Source organism: Lipotes vexillifer, unplaced genomic scaffold, assembly GCF_000442215.2.
Source record: "Lipotes vexillifer unplaced genomic scaffold, Lipotes_vexillifer_v1.1 scaffold769, whole genome shotgun sequence".
NCBI classification, from domain to species: domain Eukaryota; kingdom Metazoa; phylum Chordata; class Mammalia; order Artiodactyla; family Lipotidae; genus Lipotes; species Lipotes vexillifer.
Genome location: NW_006790073.1, coordinates 253170 through 267428, shown reverse-complemented (window position 1 = coordinate 267428; position 14259 = coordinate 253170). Strand labels below are relative to the sequence as shown.

At 39.4% G+C, this 14259-nt stretch overlaps 1 protein-coding gene across 1 annotated transcript in view; it reads right to left on the bottom strand.

Annotated features, from left to right (window-relative positions):
• ELOVL6 (ELOVL fatty acid elongase 6) overlaps positions 1 to 14259 on the bottom strand; it is a 138521-nt gene that overhangs the window by 18101 nt on the left and 106161 nt on the right. The window contains exon 4 of the mRNA XM_007463221.1: positions 1207 to 1358. Within this exon, the coding sequence (XP_007463283.1) occupies positions 1207 to 1358 (152 nt within the window). The remainder of the gene's footprint in view (positions 1 to 1206; positions 1359 to 14259) is intronic.

The window sequence follows — 14259 nt, the reverse complement described above, 5'->3', positions numbered from 1 at the left end:
CCCCGCCCCGCCGCTGCTCTTCCTTTGTCTTTGACCTGGGAAGACAGTGGTCAAACCAACAGTCCAAAACAATTGTCAGCACTCTGTAGGCATCAGGTTACAGCCTGCGGCGGAGAGTGGCCATAGGTGGCGGATGCACACATGGGAGACACGTCATATCCATTGTGAACAGACACAGACACAAACTAGGGGCACCTTTCAGAAAGACTTGATAGCTAATACTGCAGGTGACTTATAGTGAAATTACGACCTCTAACCCCCTTTTTAGGAGACACAGGAGACGGAACACAATCTATAAATAAAAATTTTGAACGAAATAAGCCAATTCTTAATTCCAGATAAAACATTAAGAAACCCAGAGGATGGACAGGCATCCCCTAAGGATATGTACCAGTTTGTGAGATGCTGGCCAGCGCTGCTCATGGATGAACTCGGAGCTTATTATCGTTGGTGGATCCCTTTCTCTGGCAATAGAGATATTTTCCTGGGGAACCGTGTCTGTGTCAAACACTTGCTACTTAATTTTTCACTGTTTCTGCTAACTTGTGCCACACTTATATTGACTATTAAAGAGTTAAAGGAAAAACCTTAGGAATCTACATATATAGATATTGGATTAATTTCTAGCCCCAGTATTTTGGATTAATTTCTAGAAGATGAACTACATTTCCCTAAGGCCTATTTCTTTGATGATTAAAATTAAACAACACCAGAAACTAACCCTTAATATTTCGTTAATGAGAACGTGAGGATACCCAAACAAAAAGCTGAATTTCCTAGTCTGCGATCAAACTCCAGAGCTGAAATTACACTTGGATGTGGGACTGGGAAATAGCTGTGTGGCTAACTTTCCCCAATATTCTAATATTAGCTCAGCTGTTAATGGCCTCAGAGAAGGGGCTGGGTAGATGTTATAAGCCTCTGCAAGTGTGTTTTCATTAAGGCTTGGATACGTGCATGTTCTATGTAAACTATTCTGCTCTTCACATTCAATGTACAGTTATTTAAAAGGAGGGAAGGAGGGGAGAGAAAAAAAACAGTGGAAGTTAGTCAAGAACGCAAATTCATTCATTGTAACTTTCCTGCAACCAGTAAAACAGGACCTTCAAATTATTTCTTTGTTCGTTTTTCCATAAATACTGTGGGTGTGTAGCTACAAAGGGGTGGGGGTTTGGGGGAGGAAATGTAAGGAGAGAAGACACTCACCTAGTTCGGGTGCTTTGCTTAGCACAAATGCATAAGCCCAGAATTTGCTGACAGGTCCATTGTAAAAACCCTGGTCACAAACTGAATGCTTCAGGCCTTTGGTCATCAAAATGTACACCATATAAGCACCAGTTCGAAGAGCACCGAATATACTTCATAATGAAAAGAGAAAAGAAACAACATTCAGGAAAATAATTTCACATCTGACATCAACCATTCTTAGAAGACTGCCATTGGCAGGAAATAGATAGAGAGGCATCACAGTCATTTGCATTTACCCAGAAGCATTTAAAAATGTTTTGTAAACAAGAGTAGGAAAACTCCTCAGTGCTTTCTTCTGAAGGCCATGCCACTTATTCTGCACCAGTGTTCCGAAAAGAGGTCATGGAAAAGGGGAATGGTTGCCGGGCAGGATCTCAAGAACTCTGATAACCTTTGTGTTTCAGCTTGAGAACTATCCCTTGGGATGAGATGGGGTTGGCTGAAAACTCCTGGAATTATCTCAGTTCTGTCCTTTGTCCAATCATTCTCCAAATCGCCTGGCTCTGTTCCCTGAACCTCTCTCTCTAATCCGTCTTTCTCACAGAAGCCAGAGGAAGGCTTAGCTCTGCTCTCAGAACCCCCGCTCCACCCACGGAAGTCCGTCCAGGCTCACTCCCCCGAGCTCCCATCACCATTCACTGACACTGCTCCAACACTGTCCTTCAATGCCCTGTATTGCATTTGCCTCTACATAGGCACAGGTGCTCAAAGATTGTTGAAAAAGTGAGATTGTTGAAAAGAAAACTGACATATGGACTTGTTATCAAGGAACGGCTAAGGAGACAGGAGAGCTCTGGAGTGTGTTGAGCTCAATGATGTAACATGAAGTATGAAAGGACCTGGCAACTGGAACAGGCAACGTCCATCACGTAGTGAACCCTGTACGCATGTGTCCCAGAGTTCACAAGCCACACGCATGACTGAAAGGAGAGCTGGCTGACCATGGGGGGAGATGTGTTTACCCATCCTATTTCTGGCAGCATTCCCTTTTTAGGTTCTAAAAGTCAGTTTAGCATAGAAAACAAATTTATGGTTACCAAAGGGGAAAAGGGGGTGGGAGGGATAAATTAGGAGTTTGGGATTAGCAGATAGATACACACTGCTGTATATAAAATAAACACCAAGCTCCTACTGTATAGCACAGGGAGCTATATTCAGTATCTTATAATAAACCATATTGGAAAAGACTATGAAAAAGAATAATATCTGTGTGTGTATAACTGAATCACTTTACTGTACCCCAGAAACTAACATAACATTGTAGCTCAACTATGCTCCAATTAAAAAAGGAAAATTAAATTAAAAACAGTCAGGAGATAAACTAGTGAACAGCTACTGAAATGAGCAGCAGCCTCACCCAATAGGGAAACAGGAGTTTTATTTCTTTTCAGAGGCAATATCATTTGTTTAAAATGCCTTAAGTGCCACTCCCGACTAAGTCATTCCACTAGGCTACCCCGTCCACAAACGTGCATCCACCAGCGCGAACTAAAGGTCAACTCTGCACGGAACCAAGGTAATGAAGTTGAATTCCTGGCAACTGCCTATTAAGTGGGGATTTTGTGAGCAGCTTCTCTAATGACATACGGCCTACATTAAACAGAGTTACTCTTTCCAACATATAAAACAATCCTGCATAGGATTATCGGTATGATTTTACATTTGTAGATCCTGTTTAATCCTTCAGTGTCTCCCCGCTGCATGTAGAATGTAACCCCCAGCTCCTTCGTGGGACCTGCAAGGCTCTGAATGGCCTCTCCTTTCCCGCTTTTCACCTTCCTTCCTGCCATTCTCTTCCCACTCACTGTGAGCCAGTCATTCCAGCACTTTCTGATCCTTTCAGTTTTCTGCTTTTCCTCTTCTTAGGGAGCTTTTTTTCCCCATGTTCACTTGAAGGCTGTTCCTTCTCACTTTCTTATTTCAGAGAAATGTCCCCTCCTGCTGGAATGACCTAAGCCTTTACAGTCAATAAGCTGCCCCGATTTGGGAATGGGGAGTTGGATTTCATTGGTAACGTCAGGTAATGGAGATTTTGCCGTCTTATCTGAATTGATTTTTCATGGTTTGTCTTTACCTCACCAGATGATGGCTAAATTTTCATATGAAAAGTTGCCACCATCACCAAATTAAGATTATTAGCAAACTGGGGACTGACTTGCTGCTATGGAAGGTATTATGGAAGTACGGATATGGCATGTCCACTGAGCATACAGAGCAGACACTGTTGGCTGCCTATTCAAGGGCCAAATCCCTTTCTCCTTCTCTGTGTTAAAAGAACCCTGATTTGGTCCAGGTTCTCCCAACTCATGATTCCCCTGAGAAAGGTGACCTTATCTTCAACTTAGGAGTAGATCCTAATCACCTAAGCAAGTTTTAGTAATCCCACTTCCCTTACCAGTGATTTGTTAAGATGGGCACTGACCCAATTCTAGCCAATGTGATGTGAGGAGAGGGCTGCTGGGGGCCTTTTAGGGAAAGGTTTCCTTACTCATTACCACGTATTGCTTGGAAGTGCAGCAGCCATCTCGCAACCAGGAGGGAGCTACCTTGAGGACAAAGCTAAGTCAGAGAGGATGGCAAAGTATTCCTTCAAGATGTGACTGAGCTGCTGAGTTAACCCATCTTTCAGTGACCCCATCACAAGAGTTCTTGTTTTGGGGATAAAACCTCCTCACTGTATAAGCTATTTGCAGTTTTGCTTTTTATTATTTACACCCCAAAGCATCCCAGCAGACACAACACACCGGAGACTTCAGGAGACTTTTGAACACTAGTTGACATTTGGTAGCCATCAAATCTTGGCCAACCCTATACATCTAGTCATAGACACTGCTGGTGAACTACTTACTGTATCAGTTATCTGCCTTTCATACACCAGTGGGAGATATGTCAGTGACTTTTGTACAAGCCAAAAGCAAAGAAACACACAAATGACACACTTTCAATATGTATCGGTCTCTGCTCCTTAGCCCCAGACCTACGACTTTTCTGAACCATCAGTACATTGTAGGGATCATGTCTCTCCCCACTGAGTCAAGCCCACCACACCCAGGAAGCTGAGCCCGTCCTCTACTATATGTTGCTGCTAGACTGTGTGCTTCACACATGATCAGAGTAGATCCAAGGAAAGTAACTTTGGAATAATTACCACCTTTTTATCTTCCTGAGTCTCAAAACTCATTGTAGTTTAACTATACCTAATTTCTTAAGTATCGGCACAGCTATTAATCCTTTCATTTGTTAAATATTTATTGGCAATGTTCTAGATGCTGGGGTGACAAGAATCGATACACACTGACTCTGGCTGCTGCAGTTGCTGCCGGAAGACTTCCGAGGAGGTGGTATTGGGCTTCGGCATAAATACGTCTCCAAACTTTGAGGGTTAGGGCACGAGGAGGTCATTTCAGAGCACTGCAGAATTGAAAGTTTAGGTATCATGGTGACCCACAACATTGCTGGCAACAAGAGGATAGCACATATTATTGTCCCATATCTGGACATAAGCCTCACTCCCTAAGCTCTGAACAATAAGGCTGACTCAAAACAGAGGACAGTGCATTTTTCAGGGAAACCCTCAGTGCCAGCCATTGGGCCTATGTGTCTGAGGGCAAAGGCGCTTTGTTGTAATGTGACAATGCTACTGCTGGGGAGCCGTCGGGGACCTGCTTGGCCAGTGGGATGATTGTTATTTGTGGGAAGCCAGGAGCTCTGCCTCTGGCACATCTCAGCCACTGTACGCTTTGGAACCATACAGCTTTTTGTTATAACTGGGCACAGGGCACAGGGTCCTTAGACTGTGATACTTAAAGGGAGCAAATATTTTTTCCTCCCTAAGTTACATCATCTTGATGTGATGCAAGAGACAAATATGCAGCTTATGTTCCGCTCTGCCCCGTCCTTACCCATACTTCTGGCGGATGTTACTAATCGATCCGGACATACTCTCTGGGCCATGCCTGGACATTGCATCAACATTCCCAACCACTATAAGCCACTACCAATAGATTAGAGCTGCAAATGTCAATCACAGTGCTCTCATTTGCTAGTTTAATGACTGGAAAAATTACTTAACCTCTCTAAGTCTTTATTCATCTGAAATAATAATCATACCTAACTTGTAAATTAGTTCTCTGAATTTCGTAGAAACATATAAGTAAGGTATTTAGTTAGCATAGAGCCTCTAATATATAGGTGCTGAATAAGACAGTTTTTATTGTACAATTATGATTTTATTACTATTTATTGTTGTTATTATTGCTGCTTTACTTGGTCTGTCCTTCAATGTTGAAAATCACTTTTAACTCTCATCTCACTTTATCAGGTAAGAGCAGTTAAGTCTAATGATCCCTAATCGAAAGTCAAGGAAACTGATATACTGAGAATTTGATTGCACTAATGATTATTCCTGTTATTAAGTGCTTTATTGTTGTGTTTATTAAGTGTTTTATTTCATGAGCCAACTTTTCACAAAATAAGTGATAGCAAGTTCGCAGTAGAATGTGAAATGAGCATTTCCTATAGAACATGTTGAGGGAGAGATTGTTGATATAGAAAAGCATCTGGTTCATATGAAATTTATCTTTCAATCAGACGATAAAGGTTATTCTAAATATCTAGGGCCTCAAAGAGGCCGAGAGTCTGGGCCATTGTGTTTAATGAGGGCAGATGACTACTTACTGCATCACACCCCTTTTCTAGTTGTTAAGGTCACAAGAGCATCTTCTTCTTCTTTTTTTTTTTTTTAAAGAAATACATTTTTCCTACCAAAATCTAGTTTTGATTATAACAGTTAATGGAAGAGCTCAGTGGACGGTGCAGTGGATGTTTCTGTCCCCTTCAGCTATGTTATAGGCACAATGCAGCAAGGAGATCTGGAGGACATCACAGCCTGATTCACTGAGGTGTTTCTCCTCTATCGGATGTTCTGGATTTCTGGTCCAGAAGAAGCCTGTTTCATCATCATTAATCATTTGCCACGGATGTACTCAAGGAAGTGCCAAGAACGCCCATCGGACTGTTACTGTGATACTCTGGGGGTGGGGATGGGAACCTTCTATTCTGTACCATACGCATTTCTGCATTGTTTGACTATTTTAAACAAGCAGATATTAGACTGACAAGTTAACAAATATATTTTTTAAATAGGTGCCTCGTTACAATTTATACATTGAATAAATAATCACAATGGTACTAGCTTGCAACTTTTTAGTATGAGGTTGAGATACAACAGTAATCCCTGATCAACCCATGGATGACACACTGGCACTGGGACTGGCGAAGAAAGACTGACTTATTTATTGAATAAACACCTATGTCATCAACATCGCCAAGTGTCAGATATTATAGTACTCACTGGGTCAGTGAGAGTCTCTACAGCTCATTGTAGGAGACAGTAAAGATGTAAATAAACAAATATATGTGTATTGTATAAAGAGACTTCAAATTCTGACAGAACAATTCATGGTGTAAGTACTGGGGTCCTTTCTAAAAAAGCTTGAGAGATATGGCTAATCTTCTTTCAAACCCATACTCTGACCATGAGGTCTGACTATGCATTTACTTGAGGAAAAGTTGAATAACTCTGTATTCTAGCCTTCCAATTTTAGTGCCATCTGGAAGTCAAAGTGGAATACCTCAGTAATGACTATAAGAATTCCAGAATTCTGCCCTGTGAAGAAAAAGCCTTGGGTATAAATCATCAATAATGCTTTCAATTATTTCTGCATGAATGCTAACAGTTGATAAAACCACTTTAGCATTGCTCCCTTCTTGGCCCTCAACTTAAATGTAAGGTATTTTGGACTCAAAACAAGGTTTCTCAAGGACTTTTTATTATGAAGTGCCAACCACACTGACCCCCTTTCCCCCCTCCACACTCCCTGCTAACTCAATAACTAAAGGTGCAATTACTTCCAGGATTGAGCAACAAAAACGTTTCATTACCCTTGTATCCTATAATCAGAAAAAGAAAAAAGAAAAAACTTGTGAAATTTTGTCAGTTGTCAAAACATGGGAACGGCTGATCTAATAGTAGCAACTCTTTATAAACATGGGAGAGGCCACTGATTTTCCTGATAACAAACTTTAACTGCCATTAGGCTCTGTTAGACTCTGACAACTGTCCTAGACTCTGACAGTTTCCAGAATAGGAAGAATACTCAATGATCCCAGAACAGGTTAAAGCAACTTAACAACAACCAAAAAATTACCATGCTTGTGACAGGGAATGATGGCATCTCCATATCAGTATCATGTCTCTAACGACAGCCCACCTTTCCACACTTGATGACAGGTATCCTTAATAGAGAATGTCTATTTTAGTTTGGTCTAGTCTGGTCTTTGCTAAAAACATATTTTTCAATAATAATATAACAAGCCATCAAAGTGTGAAGTTTTTTTTGTCCAATAAATCAGCAGTTAAATGGGAATATACATGGTAATTTTAAAAAATTTACCTTCTCTACTCTTTTCTCCAGTAACAATTCAGAGTGTACATTTTCACTTTTTACAGAGTGATCATTTCTAGGTGTGACTCATCTATCTTGACTGGCATATTTAATTGCACACCTCCATTAGAAAGTTGGAAGTTCCTTGTGGATCAAGAAACATGAGGCTAAAATTGCATTTTATATATATACACACACACACACCAAAATTAAAAATACACACATCTTTTGAAATCTTGCCATTTGGGACAACATGGATGGACCTTGAGGGTATTAAGTTAAATGAAATAAGCCAGACTGAGAAAGACAAATACCATATGGTTTCACTCATATGTAGAATATAAGAAACTAATAAACTAACAACAAAGATAAATGAATAAACCAAACCAAACAAAAATATGTAGATGTAGAAGAGAGAGTAGTGGTTACCAGAGGGGGTGGGTGAATTGGGTAAAGGGCATCAACTCTAGGGTGATAGATATTAAAATTTTGGTGGTGAGCACACTGTAGGGTATATGGAAATAAAAATATAATATTGTACACATGAAACATATAGTGTTATGAACCAATGTTACCTCAATTTTAAAAAATTAATTAAAAAAGCAAAAAAGATGGTTAGGGCATAATGTAAATGTCCTAATATAGTTGACATGAGAATTATTAAATACATTACAATGAACACAATACAGCAATAAAATATACCAGGTACAGTTGCCTTAGGTGCTGACATAGAAGAGCTCCAGGGTAAATGATGATTAAGTGAAAAATATAAGGAGCAGAGCATTCTATAGTATGATCCAATTTGTGTACATTTTAAAAAGATTATGCATACACAAGCTGTTAGTTATAAAAGTATTTATGAAGGAAAACCATTCAAGCTGTTAACAATCATTCCTATTAGAATTTTGTTTTACAATATCCATGCATTGCTTTTTTTCAGGAGCTATTAGAAACCCAATTTTAAATTCTCATTTCTAATATTTATAATCTGATATCAAATAACCCTTGGGTTTTTTGTTAATAAAAAAAATGATACCTTAAAAGCAGTATGGAGGTTCCTTAAAAACGTAGAACCTACCCTATGGTCTAGCAATTCCATTCGTGGGTATATATCCAGAAAAAAACGAAGACTCTCATTTGAAAAGACACATGAACACCAGTGTTCATAGTGATGCTATTTACAACAGCCAAGACATGGAAGCAACCTAAGTGTCCATCAACAGATGACTGGCTTAAGAAGATGTGGTACACACACACACACACACACACACACACACACACACACACAGGTGTATTACTTAGCCATAAAAAAGAATGCAATATTGCCATTTGCAGCAACATGAATGGACCTAGGGAATATTATGCTTAGTGAAACAAGTCAGAGAAAGACAAATGGTATATAATTTCTATGTGGAATCTAAAAAATAATACAAACGACTCTATACAAAACAGAAACAGTCCCACAGACATAGAAAACAAACTTATGGTTACCAAAGGGAAGTGGGAGGTGGGGAGTGATAAATTAGGAGTATAGGTTTAACACATACTGTATAGCTTAGGGAATTATATCCAATATCTTGTAATAACCTATAATGGAATATAATCTGCAAACAAACAAACAAAAACAACCCAAAACTGAATCACTATGCTGTACACCTGAAACTAACACAATGTTGTATATCAACTATATCTCAGCAAAAAAAAAAAAAAAAAGATACCTTAAAGGTCTGAATGTTACTTAGACAATAACTCCTTTGCTTCTCAGAGATCAGATATATTAGATGGAGCTTTTAGTCTACAGGGGAATCAGACAGCCAACAACAACCATGAAAAGGAACAGAAATAAATAATTGAAACTGAGATACATGGCAAATCCTGAGTAGAAAAGCTGAACCTAGTTTAGAACAGGAATGGGAAGATAGAGAAAGTCTCTGGAGAAATATCATTTAAACCTGACATATGGAGTAGCTTCCACTGAATTTCTTGTAATGGTATCTACTGTTACATAGAATCACATGGGATGATATTCATGAACTCCTAGACTAAGTAAATGCTACATGTTGCGTGTGGAGTCTATCAGAGCTAAAGGCTTCATGAAAGAAGCTATCTTAGTCGATACTTTGGTTCCCTGACAGAGAGAGGGCGGGCATGTACTCTATTACTGTTCTCCATACCCACCACGAATCCCCTTGATAAGTCAGAAAACTTCCGTCTGAAACAGATGTTCTTATTAAAATTTGGTAGGCTGGTTTTGTATTGATGCACTTTCTGATGTATCTGTCTATTACCTTAACTTGTAAACCTAAGCGTTAGGGAAAAAAAAAAGAAGGCTTAAGGATCTGAATTGTTGCTTAGAGAATACTGCAGGGTACAGTCCTTGCATCTGGAGTGTGCAACTTGGATATAACACACTTATTCCAGGTATCTGACAAGGCAAAGAAATACTGGGTCAAGTTTGAAAAACTAACTTGATATAGACCAGCCTGGCAGAGTGGAGAGTAAGGAAGAGTGGCAAGATTAAAAATACTAACAAGGATAAAGACAACTGGGGCCATAATGGATCTCAATTAGAATTCCCCCAAAGAAATATGATACCTGGCTCTAGAACTATAACAGTTTAGTTTTAATTTAGAATTTTGATCGATTGCACACTGTTTCATAAAATAGGCGGGATTTTCTTTTATGTTACTTGAGCCACTGTTATTATGTTTTAATCTGAGATACAGGAATTTCACTTCCTTGGCAAGGCTAGTAGCCTCCACCCCATCAGGGCTAGAGTGGAAGGCGGCCCACTGCTATTTTGCCCTGACTCTCAGACCGCATGATGCCAGCTTCATTTCTGGCCGACAAGTACTTAACTAGTTGGTGGCGTGGTATTTCACATTTAAAGAACTTTATTGAGCTCCTACATTATGAAATTTGATTTTCACAACAACTTCATGGGGCACCACTCTCCTGGTTATATAGACAAAGAGAGAAATAGGCATGGGAAAGGCAGGGGACTGGCCCTAGGTTACACAGTTACTAAGTAAAAGAATCTTCTGACTATAGCTCCAGTGCTTTGCCCTTTACCCAGCACTGACCCTGAACTCCCCAGTAGGCTTTCATTTAGGATAGTGGTTCTCAATCTGATTGGACATGACAATCACCAAGATGCATGCTAAAACAATTCTAATGCCTAGAACCCATCTCATACCAATTCACTCAGCATCTTAGATGTGGAAGCACCTATGAGTCCTGGCTCTGGGTTAGGGATACCCTGGAGACTTCATCCTCCAGGCTGCCTTCCACTCCCCACTCCATGAACCTCTGGATGAAGCTGCCCAGGTAACTGATGAAGAAATTTGCTTATCTCTGTATCACTGCTGTCCTAGATGAGAACCCTTCTCTCTGAATTCAACCATTGATGGAATGCCATCTAATCCATTCTTGGGAAAGTGGAGACTTGCCTGTGACTAAGGCTTATTGGTTTTCACCTACATATGGAAAGAACAGTGTGCTGGTTTCTGGACTTTTACAAATGGGAACAAAGAGATAAAGTCTTACCATTAGTGACCCCTATTAAGTATGGCAGAAAATTAAAGTAAGAGACTTGTATGAACTAAAAAGAACCTGAAAATAAATATGGGCATAATAGAGATTAATGTTGAAGACAAAAACTCACCAGAACCACAAGAGTAGTTAAACATCTTGTTTCTATAGAAAACTTTGTTCCTTTGAGAAAAACTCTTAATCTCTTTTGGAATATTCCCAAGTTACTAGGACAGTGATAACTCCAGTGCCAAGGCTAACAGCATTGACCCATTAACTACATTGCACAGTCTTAACTAGGTTTCACAACTGCAAGAGGAAACCAAACTTTTTTTTTTTTTTCCCCCTGAGGGATGATTAATGAAAATTTCATTGGGAGAATACTTGAGTTGATGATATATAACATTATCCATATAAACAGTCTCTTCCCCAACCCAACCCAACGCAAAAACTGAAACAAAAAAGAAGGAAAGAAGGGAGGGAAGAGGAGAAAAAGTCACCGTGACCCTCAGTTTTCCACATCTTTAAAACTGGGGACTAGGAATGTCCTTTAGGATTTGAGCCCTAAACTTCTGTCAGATCATATTATAACTATAAAAGAAAGGGAGGAAACATAAGTCATAAGTTTCTCACTCTTTATGTGCCCAATTCCTTTCTTTGGGCTGTTAATCTAAAAATCCATTAGATAAATTTTTAATCTTTTAAAGCAGCTCATTGACTTATTTTTTTCTGAAATTTTCATCATCATTCACCATAATTGAATGACTATAATCACAAGACATACCAAAGAAAGTCAATTTAAACAATATTCATTTCATAAATATTTATTAAGTATAAATGCCTACCAGGTGATAGGCCCTGTGCCATACCTTACTCCTACTGAAAAGAGTTTAAGAGATCACTCAAACACCACCACTGAAAAGAGACAGTAGGAAAGGAAAAGATATTCCTTTCTAAAACATATCTTGTGTTAATATATTTTTTTAAGATAAGGATATACAGATCTCCAGGGAAATTTCTGGGAGATTTGCCAAAGGATCACATGGCCTGAAACATATGGTGAGCTCTTTGGCAACTTTATAATGTGATAACGGGAGACCCAGCCTCCCCATCTCTGGGTCTTTTGCATCAGAAATACAGTAGTTCTCACACAGATCAATTCACCCCCACCGTCATGAAACTAGAGGGATGGACAGATAGACAGATAGATATTGATTGCAGCCCTTCAATGAGAGCTACTGACTTACTAGAGAGAGCCTAAGTCTTAGCAGCTAACTGGTGATCTCAGAACATTGAGCCGGCAGGTTAAAAAGTGGCAGTCGTGCAAATTCATTGTAGTGCTATTCCTAGGAATCGCTGGGAATTTATCTTCCAGGTGAAACTCAACCTCTTCAACTGTAAGGTGTTTATAGATGGAGACCAGATGGGTCACTCTTCAAAAGTGACACACCGGCAGTGGTTGGCAGTGACTAATACCGCAGAGCTCACCGACTCCTCACCGAAAGAGAGCCCAGCCACAAACCCTAAATAGCACTTACAATCTCTGAACTCATGGCCGATTCTGAATCCCTTTCTTAAAAATATCAACATGCTGGCATGGCTACTCTGACCTTTTTGAATAGCCAAAGAGTCTGCTGTGGGATCCTCTCACTTCCATTTCACGAACTTCCCATGGCTCCATGGAAGTCCGAGAGTTTTCCCTCTCCTGCACCTCAACGCCCAAAGAAGTATAGCCCCCCACAGTCCTGTACAATGAGGCCACAGGAACTCGTGGTCCCAATTTCATCAGAAAATAATTTTGGAAACAGAAATCGTAGCATAGACAAGCACATTGTGATACATTTGGATATACCAGGTCTAATGAAAGAAGAAAAATCCACTTTGCTCCTTGACTCTTCTATAGACCCTTGGCTTGCTTACTGTCTGTTTCCATTTTTCCTATTAATCCAGATTTTTGAGTAGAGACAAATCTGTTATCTACTAGCAGCAAAAAGTGGAGCTGACCAAAATGACTACTTTAAATTATTATGCCTATGAAAAGTTTTATATGAAGAATTTCATCTGTCTTCACCCAATTAAACAAGACATGCACATCCCTAAATAAGACTATTCGTGTAGGAAGGTAATGCTAATCACCAGCAAAATATAATATCCATTGGGATAATTTATATGAAAATATTTCTGATGACTAAGGCATCCTCTAGAAGTTTAAGGTGTTATTAGAGAGGCACCCTGGTGTTAGGCAAAGAAAATCTGGCAACCAGATTCCTCCAGGTACTGAGTGCTTTAGGGCACGTCCCATAAATCTTCTCACTTCCTTTGTAAAATGAAAATGGCATTGTCTAATATTCTGCCTACATCACAAGGTGTCATGAGGATCACATAAGCTGATGGATGTTAAAATTATTCACTAGCCAACAGTAAAACATTATCATTGATAACACCACAGTCTTTCATCAACAAATCTTTTCCTGACTACATCATTTTTTCTTCCAATTTTATTGAGATACAATTGGCCTACAGCACTGCATAAGTTTAAAGGGTACAACATAATGGTTTGACGTATCTACATCATGAGATGATGACCACAGCCAAGTTTAGTGAACAGCCATCATCTCATACAGACACAAGATTAAAGAAATACAAAACAACTTTTTTCCCTTGTGACGAGCACTCTTAGGGTTTCCTCCCTTAATCACTTTCATATATAACATGCAGCAATGTTCATTATATTGATCACATGGTACATTACATCCCTAGCACTTATTTCTCTTATAACTGGAATTTTGTACATTTTGACCGCCTTCATCTAACTTCCCCTCCCACGCCCCACCTCTGGTGACCAAAAATCTAATCACTTTTTCTATGAGTTTGTTTTTTTAAGTATAATTGACCTACAACGTTGTGTTAGTTCCTGATACACGACATAGTGATTCAATATTTCTATACATTTCGAAATGATCAACCGAACAAGTCTAGTTACCATCTGTCACCATACAAAGATACTACATAATTATTGCCCGTATTCCCTACA